General features: G+C 41.2%; 1 protein-coding gene across 2 annotated transcripts in view; it reads left to right on the top strand.

Annotated features, from left to right (window-relative positions):
• The window catches only part of ndrg3 (NDRG family member 3), a 50,611-nt gene that overhangs the window by 4,563 nt on the left and 25,979 nt on the right, over positions 1-20,069 (top strand). For both annotated transcript variants that reach the window (XM_005800630.2, XM_005800629.2), the window contains exon 2: positions 19,025-19,110. In XM_005800630.2, coding sequence (XP_005800687.1) covers positions 19,054-19,110 — 57 coding nt within the window. In that variant the 5' untranslated portion in view covers positions 19,025-19,053. The remainder of the gene's footprint in view (positions 1-19,024; positions 19,111-20,069) is intronic.

Genomic DNA, 20,069 nt, shown 5'->3' with positions numbered 1-20,069 from the left:
AGATATACCGACAAATAACTAATATCAGCTGAAACTGATATTGGCGCTCAGATATTGTGCATCCCTCCAAGTTTCTCTTTCTCATAAGCGAAGGTCACAGAGGTGACCAAAAAAAAAAAGTGTAGCAGCCGTTCATCCAGCTGAACGTGTTTAGCAGCAGGTGGGGGAGAGGGGAAAGTTCGCTGGTATTTACGAGAACTTCCATCTGGTGTCTCCTTAAAAAGATGGAAAATGTAAAACCGTTTTGATGCTGCAACTTTTTAAAACTTTGATATACTTTGAGTTTGGTAATTGGCTCTTCTCTGGTCAGTTACTAATGGTTAGATTTACTAACAGGTCACCATACAAGTCCACGTTGACCAGTCTTCATGACGTCAAGACTACAACCAGTTTCAAGTCGAGTTCTTCTCTGACCTGCTCCTCAAAAACAAAAATGCCTGCTATCATCATCATCTACTCAGTTTGCCGTTTGTTTTTCGTCATGACAATAAGGCCAACATTGTTCTTTATGCGTCGATGTCAGCCGGACCCTTCGCTCCGTTGCTCTGCACAGGCGCAGCACGTTTGTAACTAGAAGTTATTTGTAATTTAAGATGTTCCAAGCTTTGAGTTACAGCCGAAGCGTTGCGAAAGCAAGGACACCACCTCTTCCAGGAGAATATGTCTCCCGGAACAAAGCCGGCTGGAATTTCATACGGCTCCAGAGGTTTCTTTGATGTTTTTTTTTTGTTTGGTTGTTGGGACGATGGGAACGCTGAGTTTCCTGAAGGCAAAGAAGAAAAGCGTGGCAGTGACTCGAATTGTATCTGAGACGGGGTATCTTGAGTGAGGCAATAAGGAGAGTCTTTGCATTTTATCCGGTGGAAGGCTCCCCTGCTTGGAGCCTGGGTTCTGTCGGTCTCCATTTTCAGTATCAACTGTACCGGCAGCAGGTGGGGATGGGGAGAAGCAAAGCTCAGGTTTTAAGCTAGTTGAACCAAAACATTAAATCCAGGATTCACATGCCCCCAACACACTGCCTGGGAACTTTTTCACACCTTGTCATGCTGCAACCACCAGCTTTGATGTATTTTATTGAGGTTTCATTTAATAGGCCAACACAAAGTAGAGCAGGAATATATGTGGTTGGAAAAAAGTGGAAAACCACCTGTTTTCTGTGTCCATACTATAAACACAATCTCTAGCGGTGTTCTTTCAACCGTGGCTTTTAACAGTATAAACAAGCATAATAATAGAAATAATATTTTGCCACTTGTATTAGTGGCAAAATAAATGAAAAGTTGTTTCTCAGACTAGAATTAATGTTCCAATTGTTATTAGTTAAAGGCAGATGTAAACAGGTGGGTTTTTAGCCATGACTTAAAGGATGTCAGCGTTTCGTCTGTTTTGCAGTTTCTGTAAGTTTGTTCCAGATTTAGTGGAACGTAAAACCTGAATGCTGCTTCTCCGTGTTAGGTTCTGATTCTGGGAATGTAGTACCAGGAAACATGAGAGGTCTGGAAGGTTGATACAACAGCAGATATTGAATGCATTGTGGTGCTAAGCTGTTCAGTGATTTATTAACTAAGAGAAATATTTTAAAGTCTACTCTCTGAGCTACAGGGAGTCAGTGTAGGGACTTTAGAACTGGGGTGATATGGTCTATCTTCCTGGTTTCAGTGAGAACGTGAGCAATTGCAGCTGTCAGACTAATATTTTTTAGGCAGACATGTAAAGACACTGTTGCAGTAATCAATGCAACTAAAGATAAATGTATCTTGGATGAGTTTTTCTAGATCTTGCTGCAACATTAGTCTTTTAATCCTCTAAATGTTCCTCAGGTGATAAAAGGCCGACTTCGTAACTGTCTTTATGTGACTCTGAAGGTTCAGGTCTGAGTCCATCATGACTACACCCATATTTCAGGCCTGATAATTCGTTTTTAACAGTAACTCCTGAAGCTGCATGCTGACTCTTGATGGTTCCTCTTTGGGTCCAAAAATGAAAACTTCAGTTCTGTTTCTGTTCAGCTGCAGACAGTCTTGCAGAGTGAAGTTAAAGGGGCATGAATACTTCTCCAGAGCCCGTTTAAAAGTGACGTTGTCGCAAGAGCCTCGTGTAAAGACTCACTGACTCTCAATACATTGTGTTCGTCCTCCTGAGGGACTTCGTCTGGCCCTGGGAGACCCCTGCCGGACGTCGACTGTTGATGTTTTGAAGACGCTCTCTCTGAGGCTGCAGGTTTCTTTCTGATGCCCACGGAGAAAACGTTCACACACAGTTTCACTACGAGGTGGTGGATCTCTCAGGAGGGAGTGTGTGCCAGGACTTGCAGATTCGTGTGTGTGTCTGCTTAGGATGGATAGGGCTGGATGATATTGCTGAAAAATGTATTACGACATGAACATTTCGTATCAGTTGATATTGATAATTATTGCCAAACTGGTACCCTGACTCTTTTATCCAGACATTTCACTCCATGCTGTTGTTTATTTTTAAGCAGTTATGATTTGGTCAAAAACTTCAACTGCTGGTGCCCAAGATATTCAACAGGTTGTTGCTAGGTAACAAATGAGTGAGTGAGTGAGTTGATGCCACCAATCATGCTTAGCTGACCTTGAAAGGTTGAGCAACAAAAGCCTTTCCTCTGCCTACGTCCCCCAGAATGCTGTGCGGTCCTGATCGGAGTCCAGTGAAATTATTGAAGATTCTGTCAGACAAATTATCTATCGATGTTGACCACGTGTCTATCACCGTATACATTTTTATCGATTTATTTTGCTGTCGATGGATTTATCTCCATGGTGTATCTTACTCTTTGTTTCTGCACAGAAAGCTTTGGCTGCCTGTTGTTTTCCACATGTTGAATGAAGTCATGAAAGCAGAATGACTTCATGTAAATGATGTCTGGAAGGTCATTTGAGTTCAGGGCCGCCACCAGCTGAGCTTCGGATGGCGTTAGGAAAGAGAGGAGAAGGCGGAGGGAGGGGACCTCCTCTTGAGTGGTTGCCAAGGACACTCAGGACCTCCACAGCCAGTGTTTGCTAAAGGTGGGGCGGTGCAGGAGTGTTCCCGGCGTTTCTCTGGAGATTGAATTGTCAGTAATCAGTCACTGTGACAGCCAGGCTGACCACACGGATAACTCTATTAGCCGAAGGCGCGTTCCCGCGAGGAACTGGTTCTCACACTGAAATATGACGTGTTTGGATGTAAAGCTCTTCATGTTCTCACAGACAGAGGTATCACCGTGTTGTGTTCATGTTTTATTGAAGCCTGTGTCTCATGTTTCGGCCCATGCTGTCGAGCGCTCTCTGTCTCAGTCGGTCATTTTGCGAGCAGGGTTTACAGATGGCCTCACCGCTGTCGCCACATCTGCCCTTGTCTGAACGCGCTCTGCGGATCCTGCTGAGCTTCCAGCGGGGCTCCACTGCTCTGGAAACTCTGCACTCCTCACGTCTGCTGGCTACACACACACGCAAACACACACAAGAGTCTCTCAGACACTTGTCTTTGACAGTGCTCTTTACATGGCCAACCATGGCTGAGGAAATCCCGACAGACCTGCAGCTCGCTTAGTGTAGCGGCGGAGGGACAGGTACTCTATTAGCAGCTCTGAGTGCAGGGCTGACAGCGGCAGCCATTCAGTTTTATTTATAGCTGAATAGAAGGAGGGGCTCAGCCGGGAGAGCCACATTCAGCTGGGCTCAGACCTCACTTTCACCTATTAGAACAGAGGGTTTGTTTTTTTTCGGTGTTTTTGTTGGCAATGTTCTTTTTTTTTTTAGCAATTATCTGCAGCTGCGTTTTTACCCTTTAGCAAAAGATGCATTGCTAAAGAATTTTGTGGCCAATTTCCTATCTCTAGTTTTTGTAAAACTTTATCTGCCAATACTTATTTTCATCTAATTCTTGGCACTGTCAACTTGCAGGAAGAAGCTGCTGGATTTCTGCATGGCGTTTGCATGATCTCCCCATGCTTGCTTGCATTCTCTCTCCTGGTTCTCCCAACTTCCTCCTACTGTGCACATCAATTCATATTAGGTTAATTGGTTTCTCTCATGCCTAGTTTCCAACCGGCAAGTGGACCTTCACTGGGCAGACGGGGTTGAACCCAAACGTCTAACGCGTTGTTCATACCCCAAATCAATGGACTATAACTCCACCCTAACCATACTGTACCATTGTCCTATGGAGCTACAGGTAAAGGGGGTGAGGAATAGTATGGTATCGGCCACTTTTACAATGGAATCAGACAAAATAGCATCCCGAACTTCACCGATCCATGCCGTACCGCTCAGTGGAAACTAGACATTAATCACCCTTAGGTTTAAGTGTGTGTTCATGATTGTTTGTCTCAGGTCTCTAGAAATGACCTCTTTAACTCTGAGGTTGTTTGATAGTCTGGTAGACTCAGTTTGACCAAAATTTGAACATTCGTTACATTTTCAGCTGGTGCGGTTTGCTTTCACGCTACACTGTATCAAACGAACCAAACTCTTTGAGTAAGCTGTTCAGCCCCTCGCTTGTAGTGGCACTGCACCAAGAACCACTGAAGGAAATGACATGAAAACACTGAGCACAACTCCCTCCTTCACAAAATGCAAACAAAAAATGGAGTGGCCTGAGATTTTCAGCGGTTGTAGGTTTTCTCTTTTGTCTTTGGTAAAAGACCACGAGTCATTTCTTCTGCATGTGCTAGAGTTGTGTGATTATTTTGGTTGTTTTTACCCACAATGCCCTGCGCTAGGAACATCTCCAATTTCAACCTGTTCCATGAGTCACTGAGGTTGAGAGCTCAGAAGTGGAGTGTTGGAGAATGTCGACTTCACACAGGTTTTCCTGCTTTCATGCCCCACTGCAAAATGGTAATGATGTAGATGCCCATTGTCTTCCAATCTACAGGTGATCAACCCAATTTCTATCCATCTTCCTAGACCTAACAGAATACTTAATCCCCTTTAAAAACACTTCAAGCTGAGATTTAACTGCATTCCTGTAGGTTTTCTGTAAGGACCAAGACAGTAGGGGGGTTTTAAACCATCCCACTGCTGTTGTGCCTCTGAGGCACCATGCAAGGTAGTTATGGTCACATCGTCAAAACACACTGACGTTTATTTTATTTTATTTTTTGTACCCCGCCAGGAGTCTTTTTGTGGGCTCTAGTGTCCCTTATTTTTTTGGAAGTAGGCTGACAGGAAAGGGAGAAGAAGAAGGGGGAGCACATGCGGCAAATGTTGCCAGGTCTGGGAGTCGAACCCGCGACGACCGCATTGAGGACCACCACGGCATGCCCACTGACAAAGGGTTAAACCAAAACTTATGAATTCATTTCAATTCCTCCTTTGATTTGGCAGCTTCTTTTCTGAAAATCTACGAAATTATTTATGACCTGTGAGAGTAAGCTTAGAGAGGACATTGTCTCTATTCCTATGAATTGGCATTTTGTTCCTACCCTCTTTTGTTTTATCCTGGTAAACAAGACAATCTGTATCCATGTACTTGAACCATGGCATATTTTCTTTGTAGTTGCATTTATTTCCCATGTATTATTGAGTTAAATTCTTGTGAAAATTTTCAAAACGCAGTCATCATTTAATTCACTTGGGATCGTGATACCTTTTTTTATTTTTGGGGGGCTATTGACTACTTGATTTTTTTTTTAAAAGTTACCCTCTTCAATCTCCTCAAGAGGATAAATACTTTTATTTTTTCTGAAAGCAGACTGTAAGTACGACATGAAAAATGAATTTTAATTGTTGACAAGGGGGTACTGACTCACCCCCATGTTTCATGTTTTACGTTGCAGTCTTTGGTTACAACCAGAGAGCCTCTGTGCGCTAATCTGAAGGACTCCCATAAAATTGATATGCAACTCACTGCAGAAATTGTCCTTTTAATCATGCATGAAGTTGACTAAAATAGAATCCTTGGTAACTTTGTGAGGCCGTATAGACGGATGCACTAAAGAGGGGTGGACAGGAGAGGACTGACTCACATCCCAGCTAAACCCTGCCGAGTCCCCAGCTGCTCCGTGCACTGTCCTCTCTTTACGGGAATGATAGATAAATAAATAGTTTCCAGTTTACTGGTCTGAAACATCTCTCCGCCAGTGGAAAATATTGGTGTCGCTTCCCGAGTCTGTATTGGTATAAAAAAAATAAGCCTGCCACTGGAAATCATGGCCTACATATTGGAAAGTATGGCACTGTTTTTCAGAGAACTTTCCAGGTTTTCTGAAGCTTTCTCTCATTGTGCATCTTGCCCAACATGATAATTTGAGGGATATGCCGTTATGAACGAAGTCCAGCGCTACTGTTTTATGATGGAGCACAACTTGGTACATAAGGGCCCTTTAAATTCATTTAAATCTTTCGAATCTCCTAGTAATGAGGTGTTTTACAGTTTGTTGCCCAATGTTGTAAGAAGTGTGTATGGATGTGTTTGCGTGGCTGCAGTGCATACAGGCCCAGTCTGCTCAGGTCATGTGCTGTTTAGATGGATGAGTGCATCCGAGGCTTTCCCCAAACACGGCTCTAGTTCTAAGTGATTAGAGGAAGGCCTCCCCTCTGGCAGGCAGTGCAACCCAGAGTCCGTGATGCTGTGCCAGTTTCTGTCTTTGCTAATGACCGAGCCTTTTCCTCGCTGATACGCATACAGACGTTGCAGTGACAGATGACTTGTATGGGTTTTTCTTTCTTTTGTTAAGACATGCGAGTACAATTAGACTTTCCAGTGTAACATTTAATAAGGGGAAGTAGAAAATACTTTTGTGTAGAGGTCCTCTAAACTCATTTTGAAGACGATGTGAACTTCAGCTGTTACAGCTAGAAACTAGGGATCAGGCCCCAGATCTGGGAGTAACGATGGATGATACCCACTCCTCTCCTGATATCAAATCACAACTTAAAAAAACAACAACAACAAACAAACAAAAAAACACGCAAACACCAGCAGTAATGATCTGGTTCTGGTTTGCTCTGCATCCCCAAAATCAGAACCAAACATGGAGAAGCAGCATTCCACAAATCTGATACAAATTTCCAAAAAACTGAAAACTAGGTGAAACACTGAGTTTCTTTAAATCAAGGCTAAAAACTCACCTGTTTAGAGTTGCCTTTGATAAGTAGAAAATGGAGCATTGATCTACATATTTGATTATTCTGATGATGGCATTTCACAAAGTGCAAAGTTAGTTGTTGTTTTTATAAAATTGGTTACTATGTTATGTTTTTATGGTGTGAATCACCTTGAACTGCCTTGTTGCTTAAAGTGCCATACAAATAAACTTGGCTTAACTTTACAGATGTAATTTAATCTAAATGACCTTAGTGACACACTCCCTTACCTGTGCATGCTACATTAAGGACCAGGCCACCGGCTGCAGAAGATGGGCACATGCGGCATAAAACGAACCAGAAATAAGTACAGAAGGGCCTAATTCAGAGAGACTTAGTCATAACAGAGACGATTACTAGAATACATCTACTGCTTTGATTGGATTATACTGCAAACCATATTTTCTCCAAGGAATAAATACATTTTGCGAAAGCTGAGAAGTCGTAATTCATACAAAACTTTTAAATCGTTTTAATATTTGCGGGGTTTAAGCCCTGGCAGTTAAGAAGCCATTTTCTGTCAAATTATAATTTCGTTCTCTGTCCGTCCTCCTTTTGTTACTAAAGTAATTAATATTTCACCAGACATTTCGACGTGTTTTTATTTGATTGAGTCGAAGTTGTGGGTTGCTGAGTGACTTTGTTCAGACCAAAGTTTCCTATGGTCTGAATATTTTCCTTTGTTTGATTTAAAATTGCAACCCCACACTGTGTTCCTTAAAACCAGACGCAGTTGCAGAAAACATGTTAAATTAAGATTTACTACAGAATACCTAGATTAAAAGAGCATTTCTCCCAACTTTACTTTGTGATATTGACAACATTTCCTAAATGATATATACGCTTGCATGTCTTCAGCTTTGAGAAACTGAAGACATTTACCCGCTTTCAGATGTGTCCTTGAAATACACGTCTGAATGCAAATGTTTTGTTGATGCAACTGTTTGTTTGGACAAGTTGTATTTTTCAGCTTCTGTTCAAATCCATCTATCTCTTATCACTAAATTACACCGCAGAGCGGGCGTTATGAGGTCTGTGGATCTTTCTAATCTGTCATCAGTTAAGTGATTTCATGTCAGCGCCGTGCTCAATCACTCACCGGGTCTCAGCTGGCCTGTAAGCCGATCGCTGCGGTGAAGAAAGCAAGAGAGGCTGGTGAGACATGTAGCTTCCCAACAACGTGATTCTAGGTTGTTAGCATGCAGACCTGGAGGCAAGCGCTAATACAACATGAAGTTCAGTTCATCACAACGAGGACTCAAAGCACGTCCATTTTGTTTGTGAATACCTTAACTCAAAATATACATATTGTTTTCTTTCTGTTAGCTGCTTACTAAGCAGCGACGTCACACTGTGTGAGAGATGAGTTACTATAAATCATTTTAAAGCAAAGAGGAAGTGACTTTAAAGAGGATGTTACAATAATCTGGAACATTTTAAACAACTAGCATCTTATGTTGGTGGTTATCACAGTTTGTATTATGAAGCGTAAGTTTTAATATTTCTTGGAGAATGTAGATCTTTACCTGAACTCTTAAAAGGCTGCCAGGATTTCCAAAACTATAATGTTCCATGACAGACGATGGCTGGAAGCTGACAAAGATAAAACAGAGCTAACTTTGTGGTAATGGATTCAGCCTCTCTGCAGCATTATTCAGTGTTTAAAAGTATCAGCCTGAATTAACACCTGACATGCCTTCATAGAGGATACGGTTTCCTGTTTTAGGAGCTTCTTCCACCTCTTGCGCATCCTCGGGATCCATGTTTTTAAACACTTGACTGACTCTCAAAATCAGTAGCATCTTTTACACAAGAGTGTTTATTTTTTCAGCGTGACCTCATAGGGCTTAAGTATGGTGCATTTACTGAGCGGAAAAGGATTGGATTTTACGATTCTGACTCTCATTCACTAGGGCCATTCAGTCTGAATAACACTCGATTCCTGTCACCAGCTTTTCTTTTAGGGCTTTTCTTCTGGTATTGTTTTCCATTCTTCAGCAATTTTCAAAGATTATTTTGTATCACATAATTAAATTAGCTAAGATTATTGCTGCAGACTACATTTGCCTATTTGATACCTGTCTCCCACATTTATCTACGTCTTGCAATTTCATTATTTTTACAGATGTACTTCATCATAGTACTTTATTTCTCTTTGTCTCTATGAATTATGGAGATAAATAGCCTCCATATAGTTGTATATTTACTTAAAGCTTTGTGTTACACTCCTATTGGGCCAATTGACTATGGAATATGTCAGATTACGCCTCCTCGTCTAATAGTCAAAACATCAAATACTCCTTAATTTGCATTACTACGTAAAGCTGAAACCATCTTAGCAATACCACAGACGCTAACATCCACAGTCTTCCTCATCTCCACTCTTGGGCTGTGGTACAGCCAATCACTGCCAAAGGAAAAGAATATCTGCCTCTGGATTGGCTGCTTTGTAAACTCCAGCCAATTGCATGTCGAGTAGCATTGTAGCTAGGTGTCTTAGCTTCCCGAGTTGCATTTTCTTTGGAATATTTTACTCTATGGAAAAAATCACATACAGGTAAATTTTCCATGAATACTCAACCAGGACTAGGCGGTGGTCCACTGTAGGCAGTATTTATTAGGATCACATTTCCAAACTGTATAAGGTAAGGAATAATAATAGTTTAGAGGTGTATAAAAATATGTTTGATCTCGATTAGTTACATCTTTTGAAACCAAAAAGATTAGCTTTAATGGCACTCATTAAGGGTGTTTCCATTTGTTTTTAGCTACCGGTACTTAAAACCACAAAGGGTTGCAGCAAAGCCTGAGGTGCTGAACTAATGGCCTTTTATTGAGGCATATCCTAAATTAATCAAATAAAACTTGCCTCACAAAAGGACAACCTTGGATTTATTTATAGGCTGCCTAAAAGAGATAACGACATCCACATTAGGAGTAAATTTAATGGTCCTGGATGGGCTGTGTTGGGTGCTGAGGCTCTCAGGCCTCAGCAGCAGCGCCTGGAGTATCGATCCGGTTTCCCCATGTTCGAGTAAAACCTCTGCAACATTTTTTTTTCATTTTTTGTTTATCACTTCTGTATTGCGTTACGGAGGATGGAGAGCTTAAAGTGCTGTGAAGACTGCGTCACACTGGCTTCAGATGGAGTTTATTTAATAAAGGCGCCGACAATTATAGTAATGCACTTTTTAGCTTTTATTAGACCCTTTTAATCCTGGAAAGATCAATGAGTGAGGTTCATGTTTAAGGCTTGTTTTTTTTTCAGTTTTTTCCAAACTTAATCAAGCTTTCTACTTCCCTGTTCTGGTTGCCGTTTCAAAGCATCCTGTCACATTATTCTCAGTTTTATTTCTAAACTCAAACGTGGGTGTTCTGTAGGATCTTTTGATCGTTTCTTTTTTTTTTTTTTTTGTCACATTGTCTGTTGAAGACGGGAAGATTGCGTCAGGAGAGTCCTGGGAGCTGCAATGAGGAGGACGGCGCCTCGGGAGAGCAAGCTGTCATTTAATTAAGCAGACGCCCAGCACAGGGGGGTGGAGCTGTGCGAGGATGTGAGTTTCGTCTGAGTGGGGTCTGCTGGAAATATCAGCAGGAGACCTTTGGTGGTTCCATTTTCCACCATGGAGAGGATTATACCCCCAGATCAGATTTGCTCCCAGGGTCTTCTTTTTCTTTGGGCCTCTTGATTTCAACACAACACGAGTGAGATAATCAGTGAACCGTTACCTCACCCATGTTTTGTTATTGACCTAACGAGTGGAGAGGGAGGAGGCGGGGGCTCAAATCCCGCTCAAACGGATTTCTCCCGTTCTAATTCTGTTACCAAACGAGCCGTGTTGGAGCAATAATCTGGAACTGAGCCTCGTCACAGTCCATTAGCTTTACTCTGCTGCCGATGGCCGTCTCTGCGAACCCAGAACAGTAAACACTGGCTTACGAAAAGTCGTGGGGGAGGGGGGGCACAGGAGGGGAAGTGGAGAGGGGATAAGGAAATTTCCAGTGACATGATCCTGGAGGTTTCCCAGCCGAACACGACCAGAAGACGTTGTCTGGTCTCGTTTTGTCGCCCAGAATAACTACAGAAGCGTGAGGACTGGAGACATGATTGTGTTCTACTTGCAGAAGTAATATTTAGGTTGGAAAGTATCTATAAACTGAGAGCTGTAATCATATGTTAGGTTTCCCTGATAGCCAAGCCGGTGGTCGAATACAATCTGATACAATCTGATAAGACAAAGTTATGGTGAAATCAATTCCAGACTCTAAAAGGACAAAAATGACCACGTAAGTGAAACACCAATGCATAGTTCAGATTTTGTGTGGATGGAATGTAACTTGATTATGCTACTTTGAATTATTTAAGACTATAAACGAGTCTGACAATCTACCAAATATTAAGTCAGTTTCATAATCAGAAAATCAATCTGACGGATGAATTTGAGGAAACAGTCTCGCATAACGGGAAGAATGACAAGATTTGGGTGTATTTCTCAGGATTAGGATGTACTTATCATTCAGTCAAGCTTAGTTGTAGAGCACATTTCAGCAGCAAATGAGTTCAAAGTTCTTTACGTCATAAGAACACAAAAATAAAGGTATAAATACCTCATACAGTCACCAATTGACTGTATGAGGTCTGGTGTTTACAGGAACTTGAACCCAAACATAACGTATTTTGTAAAGTGCAAACAAAATCATTTAACGTGGACAGAAATGGACAACTCTCATTCAGTCAGGGAAGACATTTTGTCCTGGTTTTGAGACAGGAGACGTCACAAGGGGTTGATTGATCAATTGGAAGCGAGCTTTGGATAAAAGATGAGACATGTTAAACAGATAATTTAAAGAAACCTATTCTCTCTTTCTTTCCCTCTCTAGACCAGATTATTTTCCTTCGCCAGAGACTTTCACTTAATACCTGAGTTTTTGTAAGCTTCAAAGTTTTCTGCATAACCTTCCATGAGATTTATGTAAATTGATGAACGGCTTTGCAACAAGAAACTCCCAAAACACCCAACTTCTAAAGCAGGCTTCAAGTGGAGCTGTGCGTCATAAAGGAATGTTTTCTAGACTTGAGTAAATATAATAAATAAATCATAAGAATTATGATGTAATATATTGATTGATCTGTGTGGTAGGATAAACGGCATTACCGAGATCGTCTTGCATTGAAATTCAAGTCTATTGTGAACTATGCTTTCTCAAATGAATGAGTGTTTCATTTGGCAGACCGGGTCTAACTACAGCCTGTCACTCAGCCGTCTCCCACCGTTTCCACTATAATCCTCTTTCAGCAGTTTGAGTTCAGGAGTTTAGCCCAACGTTGTTGTGGCCAAGTCAGGCCGATGACGGTCACCTCTGTGACCCTGCAATCAGAAGAGTCGCCGTCATAATGACGGTCATCGTCACTATGGTGACAAATGAAAATGGGTACCAATTGAAGAGGCTAAAAGTGGGTCGGTGGTACCTTCTGGCCTCTTGATCACCCGGAAAGAGTAAAAGTACCTTACAAAAGTATTGATCCTCATTGGACATTTTTACATTTTGTCACATAACACCTACAAACCTAAATTCATTTTGGGGTGATTTTTTATTTTTTTATTTTTTGTGATCGTCTTAGGCCTGTCAGTAATAACCAACCACCACTGAAATCCATTTTTGTTTACATTTCATGAAGTAGGAAGTTGTGCTCAGTGTCTTCTTCAGAGGATTTTGTGTAGTTTTCTTCAGTGGTTTTTGGTGCAGCGCCCCCACAGGTGAGGAGGCGAACAAATTTTCGGTTCATTTGACAGTGCGAAAGCGAACCGCTCCACCTAAAATGTAACAAATGTAGCAATTTTGCTCCCCAATCAGAACAATCCACCGGACTATAATAACAGTAACTTATGGATACTTTGCGTTGGTCTATTTAAAATATCAATAAAAAACTTGGATGTTTGTTGTTCTTGTACCACGACAAAATCTAAAACACTTGTGCTCTGCAGGTGGTCCGATACACAAATCCATCTTCTTGTTACGCCATCATCCAAAACCCTGAATGTGTTGAGGTGTTGGAGAGCAGAAATGTTTGCGCAGTACAGAGGAGATGAGATATTAAACGTGTTACCCGTTTATCAAACCGACACATTTGAGCATGTCTTTGCGTAAACAGTCCATCTCTCACAGGTATCGCTGACTGTGAAAACGGACCTCTTCCCTCCCTCACAGGTCTTCCTTCGACTCAGTTCTTCGTCCCCTGCAGCCTCCTCGCCCCTCGCTGCGTGGTGTGATAATTACAGCTGAACTGAGGCTTCTTTGCAACAGAGCACCGTGCAGGGGAGTGGACATGGAGAACAGGATTCTAGGGCTAACCATGTAACTGTACGTTGGTTCATCACCTTTAAAGGAACGTCTGGTGTAATGGGGAAGCATTTTGCAAGAGAGAGGCAATCCCACTTTCTGATCGTACACGATCAGTTCTCCATCCCTCGCCTCATGCTGTTCCACATTCATGGTATGGTGTGAATGTGGGGCAAGCCGCACAGCTTGCAAATAGATTTCTCCGCTGTCATAGGGGAGACGACGTTCTGATCTGGTTCCACCTCGCTTTACCGTCTTTCTTTTATTATTATTATTATTATTATTGGCGTCTCGTTTGGGGATTGTCGGGAGGTAAACGGATTTTATAAAGTGAAGACATGGTTCTGCGGCATTGTTTCTATTGCTCGTCTCCTTGCCTCACATCTGTCCCATGGGTCTATCCCAGTTTAGAATGAACATCAGCAACCAGCTTTGTCTCTATGGCAACAGCTGTGCATGCCGAGCGGCGGAGCTGGCATGTAGTGGGAAGGAAATGGGTGCACTGTGGTGGTGTTTGCGTGTGTTTTTTTTTTTTTTTTTTGGTTGCTTGGGTCTTTTTTAAAGTTGTGATTTGATATCAGGAGAGGAGTAGGTATCATTTAAGAAAAGGGTGATCAGTATTTGAAGGATGTCTGGGTAACCCGTCTGTAGGACATCAGTAGGGTTGGGACGGAAAAAGCCACCCAATCAGTGTTAAAGCATATGCTGACCTTTATCTCCCACTAATGCCTCAATTACCGACTTTCCTGCTATAATTAAAGCCGTATTTGCCTCTATCCCACTTTCTGTGGCAGAGGAAGTATTGGATTGATCCCTTCAATCTGCCCAGGCATGCTGAATATTTTTTTTTCTTTTTCTCCCATGCTCACTTGTCTAAATATTATTCAGTTCCACACTTGAGCCGGATTTGTCAGCAGGGATTTCTCCGGCCGTGTTTTCGCTTCTTATTTGTGATCGCTGAAGACTTTCCGCACTGGATCTTTCCATGTTTTTTCTGATTTATGTAATCTAAAGCCTCTGCTGCCTTGCGTCCATCTGCTTTGCTGGTTGTTTTCGTGCGAGACGCAGTCTGTTGACAGAGCGCTGCGACCTCTGACACCAATAATCCGTCAGTAGGCAGATGTCTGTTCAGACCTTTGTCGCTTTAATCTGAGGTCAATGCAGACGTGATTGCTTGCCGCCGTTATGGCGGCAGGACCCCTCCTGCCGGAAGTTGGCTCATCAGTCGGCAACCTTGAAAGTTATTCGACACCAGCCGCTCAAGGTTGTTCAGGGAGGATTGGCTCAGACTCAGGAAGTGATTCTGCTCCGTTCCAGCAGCTGGTTTGGTCCCCAATGCCTGAGTGCGTTTCCTCACATTTTGTGAGCTCTAAACAGGAATTACTGTAATTTTGACCATTTAAATTCTGTGAGTTGTGACAGTGCAATTTTTCAATGTAATTGTCAATAATTGTTCAGTTCTGATTGGATTATTTAGTTAGTTTTATTAACAATTCTTACATAAAACATGGGTTTAACATTTAGCTAAAAATACTAATAAAATGCGAAGAATTTTGGTTTAGTTAACGGTTTTCCTTATCCACTGTTAGCTAAGAACAGTAAAACAGGTCTTTATGGCTTGCTAAGAAGTCATAGGACTTAGTTTAAAAAGTTTCTAAGTATGCATTAAGCGTGTATGACAGCGCTAATGCTAAAGTCAAACCTGCTAGCTAGGCATCAGGGAAAATGTTTACATGCCTCCGAGTTACGGTTGATTTGGAAAGGTTTACTCAATTTCAGCAACGCTTAATGCCAAAATTACAGTGTGCTGCTCATATTTTCAGTTTCTTTGTAACATGAATGATAAACTAGATGAACAATATTATGTTATTATCAGTTAGCATTCAATAAATGTGGTAGCAGTAGTACATTTAATTTTACAAATACATTTGTATAGCATCTTGAATAGCTTTGTCAGTGTTCTTGTTTGTGATAAACACACACAGATAATACAATTTAATGAATAAAACTGATGGACTAATTTCAAAATGTTTCATTTGGGTAGAGTTTAACCAAGATTTCTGAGTAGAAACTGTGTAAGCATTACGGCCAAAAGTCTCTAGCAAGTAAATTAAATTTCTACTGCGTACTCCCGCTATTGGCGGGAGTTAGAAACCACTGTCGTCCGCAAAAAGCTAAAATCCGCAACTAGTTGAGAACCCCTCAATAAACGCTTAGAACTACCTATTTTAATAGTTAAAACACAAAATATACCTTAATATGCTCTAATACGGACAGTGGAAGCCATTTTAGCACTGATGCAGAAGTTAGCATCCAAGGCTGTGGATGTTAGCTTCTCTTTGCTGCTCTTGACTTTACAGCCAATCAACGACAGGAAAAATAAATGGTTCTCTTGCATTGGCTGCTTTGTATACGCTAGCCAAAGCGTTGTCTACGTATCTGAGCTTCACAAGCTGCATTTTCTTTCCAATATTGTAAATATGTGAAAAATCTGTAAATTTTCCACAAATAATTTAATGGTCAGGTGTGCTCTGCTCTGGTATACTTAAAATGTAAATCCAAATGTTTTTATTCAAAATAATTTTAATTCTTTAAATAAATTACTCTTTCAGTCTTTTGTTGACTTTTGTGAACAGGCAATGGATATCAGTTTCTCTTCCTAATTAAATGGGCGTACAAACCCTCTGCATAATCAGCAGTTCATTAAAAAAAGCACGATAGTGTTTATTTAAATTTCTAATGAAAGAATCCATCCATCCATTGTGTGAACGCTTTTATCCTTGGGGTTGTTTCTTTCTCTTATTGTACACCCTGGACATTTAGCTATTATTGAACATTACATTCACAGGCTGATTAAAATTTAAAAACTTGTCTTATGTCCTTCAGAGTTTCCTTCTGTAGAGCTTTTGACTCTTAATGAAGTGTCTTCTTTCTGTATGAAGACAGTTTTTTTTCTAAATAACACAAGGTGATCTGACCTCTTCAGGCAGCTTGAGGCACTGACAAAGACCAGGCTTCATGTGCGATCATTTGCAACCTGAGCCAGGTAATCCAACACTACTTCCTGTCCGCGCCTCCTGCAGCCAGGCGAGGCTGAGCAGGCAGCGTTTCAGCAGCTGTCTCGGGGACAGGCGGGGGTATTTTTTCTGTGTCTCTGTCGTTGCTCTATAATCGTGCGCAGGGACAAGCTGCTCCCTTCAAGGAGAAAACAAATGAGGAAGGCTTCGGAACATCTTGTCGAGTCTGCCCGGTCCGTCTTTGTGTGTTTGCAGCAACACCTGTGTGGGCTGGAAGGATGCCCTTTTCCTCAAGATGTCATCCCTGGCTGTGCTGTCATTATCACTTACTATTAATCAGCATGTGGGATGTAAAGATGAAGAGAAACGGGCTCCGGCAAATGGACACATGAAGGCAAATGAGTCATGTGCTTTTTTTTTTTAAAGGTTTTATTGGCTCTAGTGGCCTTTATTTGATAGTTAATTGACAGGAAAGTGGGTAATGAGAGAAGGGGGAAGCCGGGCCGGGAATCGAACCTGCGACGAGGACTAAGCCCTCCTAAACTGGGTTGTGCTTAACCCCTGCGCCACCACAGCACATCCCTTTTTAAACACTTACCGTTGATTATTTAGTAAGGTACTGAACAGAAAGGCTAAATAACTCGTTTTAAAGTAATTTAAACTTACAACCTGCTAGTCTTTTTCTGTTCATTCTGATAAATGAAACACTACTTTGCTCAACAAGTTGTAATTCATGTAGCATTATGAATATTTATTAAACCTACTAAAAATCACATTAGAAATGGTCACCTACATAAAAAGACATGTAATTGTTTTGTTTTTGCTTTGCTTTGTTTGTTGTAAAATGTTATTTAGTTGAGATAAAATTGACCCGCTCAAAAATAAGCTTCAACAGTTGTTTTTTTGCGGTGACATTGCTTAATGCATAAGACAACGCATGTGAGAAGTTTTAAATATGCCTTAAGTATTTTTGTTGTTTCTTGTAGCGTCTTAAATTAAATTAACGTATTTAAAATCGAGGCCTTAAAATGTCTTAAATTTATTAATAAAGTAAGTTGGCCTTCAAATTGTTATACCCAGGTTTTAAATTTTGTCTTGGCAGAACAATTTTATCACGTATATTGTTTTCTTGTTGTTGTTTTTTTACTCATGGGACTTTTCTGTCAGGGAAAAGTTTGAGTGACACTTCTTCTCATGTGACTCGAGACAATTGAGGCTACCGCTGAGTAGCTGCTAATATACCCTTGCTAGCTAGCTAACATTTTTGTGCATGTCATGGATAAATGCAAATTTATCGTCAGTTAACTGGTCAAAGTTCGTACATTTATCTGGAGATGCAAGTGTTGAGACATTTTTCAGACCATTAAAGTTTAAATTTAGGTCTTAAATTTGAGTTTGTAAGAAGTGCAGAAGCTCTGTGTTAGAATTATTATGTTTTGTTATTTTTCTTACATTAGTAGTTTTATATTACTAGTTGTTGTTTAGTTTTAAGGTTTAGTGTTCTCACCCCAGAGAGGAGGAACTTGATAAACTGTGTGTAGGACATAACTAACCTTTCCTTGAACTCACGCATGTTTTCACAAGTGTTATTTAGGGGGTTTTCCTGAGATACTCCTTAGTTGTAAACTGTCTGTGTGTAGAGTTTAGTTCTGTTTATCCTTACTTGTTAACAGTGTAGCCCTCCTGTTTTGTTAAGATCACTCGCCCACTTCCCATTCTCTCCCCTTCTCTGCTAATAAAAAGACAAGTTCTGCAGCAGGATGGCAGAACGCAAGGAGATCAGCTTGTAGGATCTGATCCTCTGTGCCTTCTCAATTCTTGCAAGAATTTGGTTGAAAACTCAGTAACGTTGTCTGTGGTTCTTTTCTATAGGTTGAGAAAATACCTATAACTCTGTTTTTCCCACATTGTTTCCTCGCTCAGAGCCCTCCTATGAATGACTTCAAAAATGAGGAAGAAAAGAAAGCTTTAAAGTGGCCTAGTCGAAGTCAGGAAATCTGACTAAGATGTTGTAGGATGACCTGAAATAGTCTGCTGAGAAACTTCCACAGTGGCGGTCACCGGAGTCAAAATCTGTTTGATCCCCTTGCAGCTTAAAAGCAACTTAAATGATTCATATGTCTAAATTTGTCAAATGATGCCGATATTTGCTAGTCCTGCTAGATTAATACAATTTTTTTCTTGCCTCTTATTGTCATCATCAGCCCAAATTGGCAATTACCAGAAACTAACAATTAGCAGTTTTTTACAGACGCAAAAAACACAAATTCATACTTTATTCCAACTTTGCTTCTTTTAGTTTGAGAAAACGACACACACACAAACACGGAGTGGCATCTTTAAGAAGAGACGCCTCTTCGTTTGATTCGATTTCCTCCGCTCCCTGGATCCTATGCAGAGTGATTACCGTTGAGCTTAAAAATCACATCCAGATGGTTATGTAATGCCTAACAGATCTAAACAGTGTTGTTGAACGGTGCAGCACTCTCGCTATGCGCCGCTTTGCTTTCCTGAATGTTTCGTTTTCAGCTTGACTTTATTCTCCTTTTGTTTCTTTTTTTGTCATTTCAGTAAACGCAGAGATTCTCAGCATCAGGAAGATGGACGAGCTGCAGGATGTACAGCTGACCGAGATCAAGCCGCTGCTGACCAGTAAGGTGAGTGGCGAGTCGCAACGAGACGGAAACGAGCTGCTAATGTCACCGGCGCAGCTGAGACAGAACTCAAGTGTTGTGTGTTGAGTGAAACGGAGCGCTCCAAAGCCAAACTCTACGCTAACAAACAGCACACTCTACAGCTCTGGTCATCAAAGTGAATTATTCATACATGCTCGAAATGTTGGGGGCAAACGTATAGAGCCAGCAAACAGAGGAGGGTCGAAAAATGTAAGAGATGAAAGGAAGAGCTTGAGGAAATCCTTGTTTTTAAAAATTATTTTCAAAAAGGTTGACTAGCCAGCATGAGGTAAGAAAAACCCCAAATGGCAGATCAAAGCCATTCCCATTCGCTCCGGCTCCCTTTCCCTCCCTGAAGTATCATCTCGGCAGCTGATTATCTGATTGGGCGTTTTGTTCCCTCAGCAAACTCGAAGCAGATCGCTCCTCTCACCTCGGAGAGGAGGAGTGTGAGCTGTTCTTCATCCAATCTGAGGGGATCTCACCTCCACAGCGGGGGTGTGAAGACCGAGGAGGAGACAACTCCTCCTGGTCATGATGCATGACAGCAGGAGAAATGCATCAGAAACGCCATTTGAATGGACAACATTGTCACTGACCTCTCACTCCACCTAGTGGTCAATTCATCAAAAAGAGCTTACAGAAGTTTAAGGCAAAGATCAAGACAAAACATGGATGAATAAGGGTCTTTCTTTTGTTTCTGTTAAAGATTTCATAAAGTGATTTAACTAAGTTGTTCATGTTGCTTCCTCTGTGATCATATCAGGAAAATAAACCTAGTTGGAAGAATTGCAGTAACCTGAAGACATGGCAAACACGCTTCTAGTATCTGTCAGGTTTGAGATTATTAAGAGATTACTAAAATGACATTAGCAGATGGAGTTAAACTTGTAAATATGGAGAAGAGTTCACTCTTGTTCTCGACAACATTTGACATTTTG

The sequence above is a fragment of the Xiphophorus maculatus genome, chromosome 20 (genome assembly GCF_002775205.1).
Source record: "Xiphophorus maculatus strain JP 163 A chromosome 20, X_maculatus-5.0-male, whole genome shotgun sequence".
Lineage (NCBI taxonomy): Eukaryota > Metazoa > Chordata > Actinopteri > Cyprinodontiformes > Poeciliidae > Xiphophorus > Xiphophorus maculatus.
The sequence above is the reverse complement of the archived record's forward strand: the minus strand, read 5'-3'. Positions and strand labels throughout refer to the sequence as shown.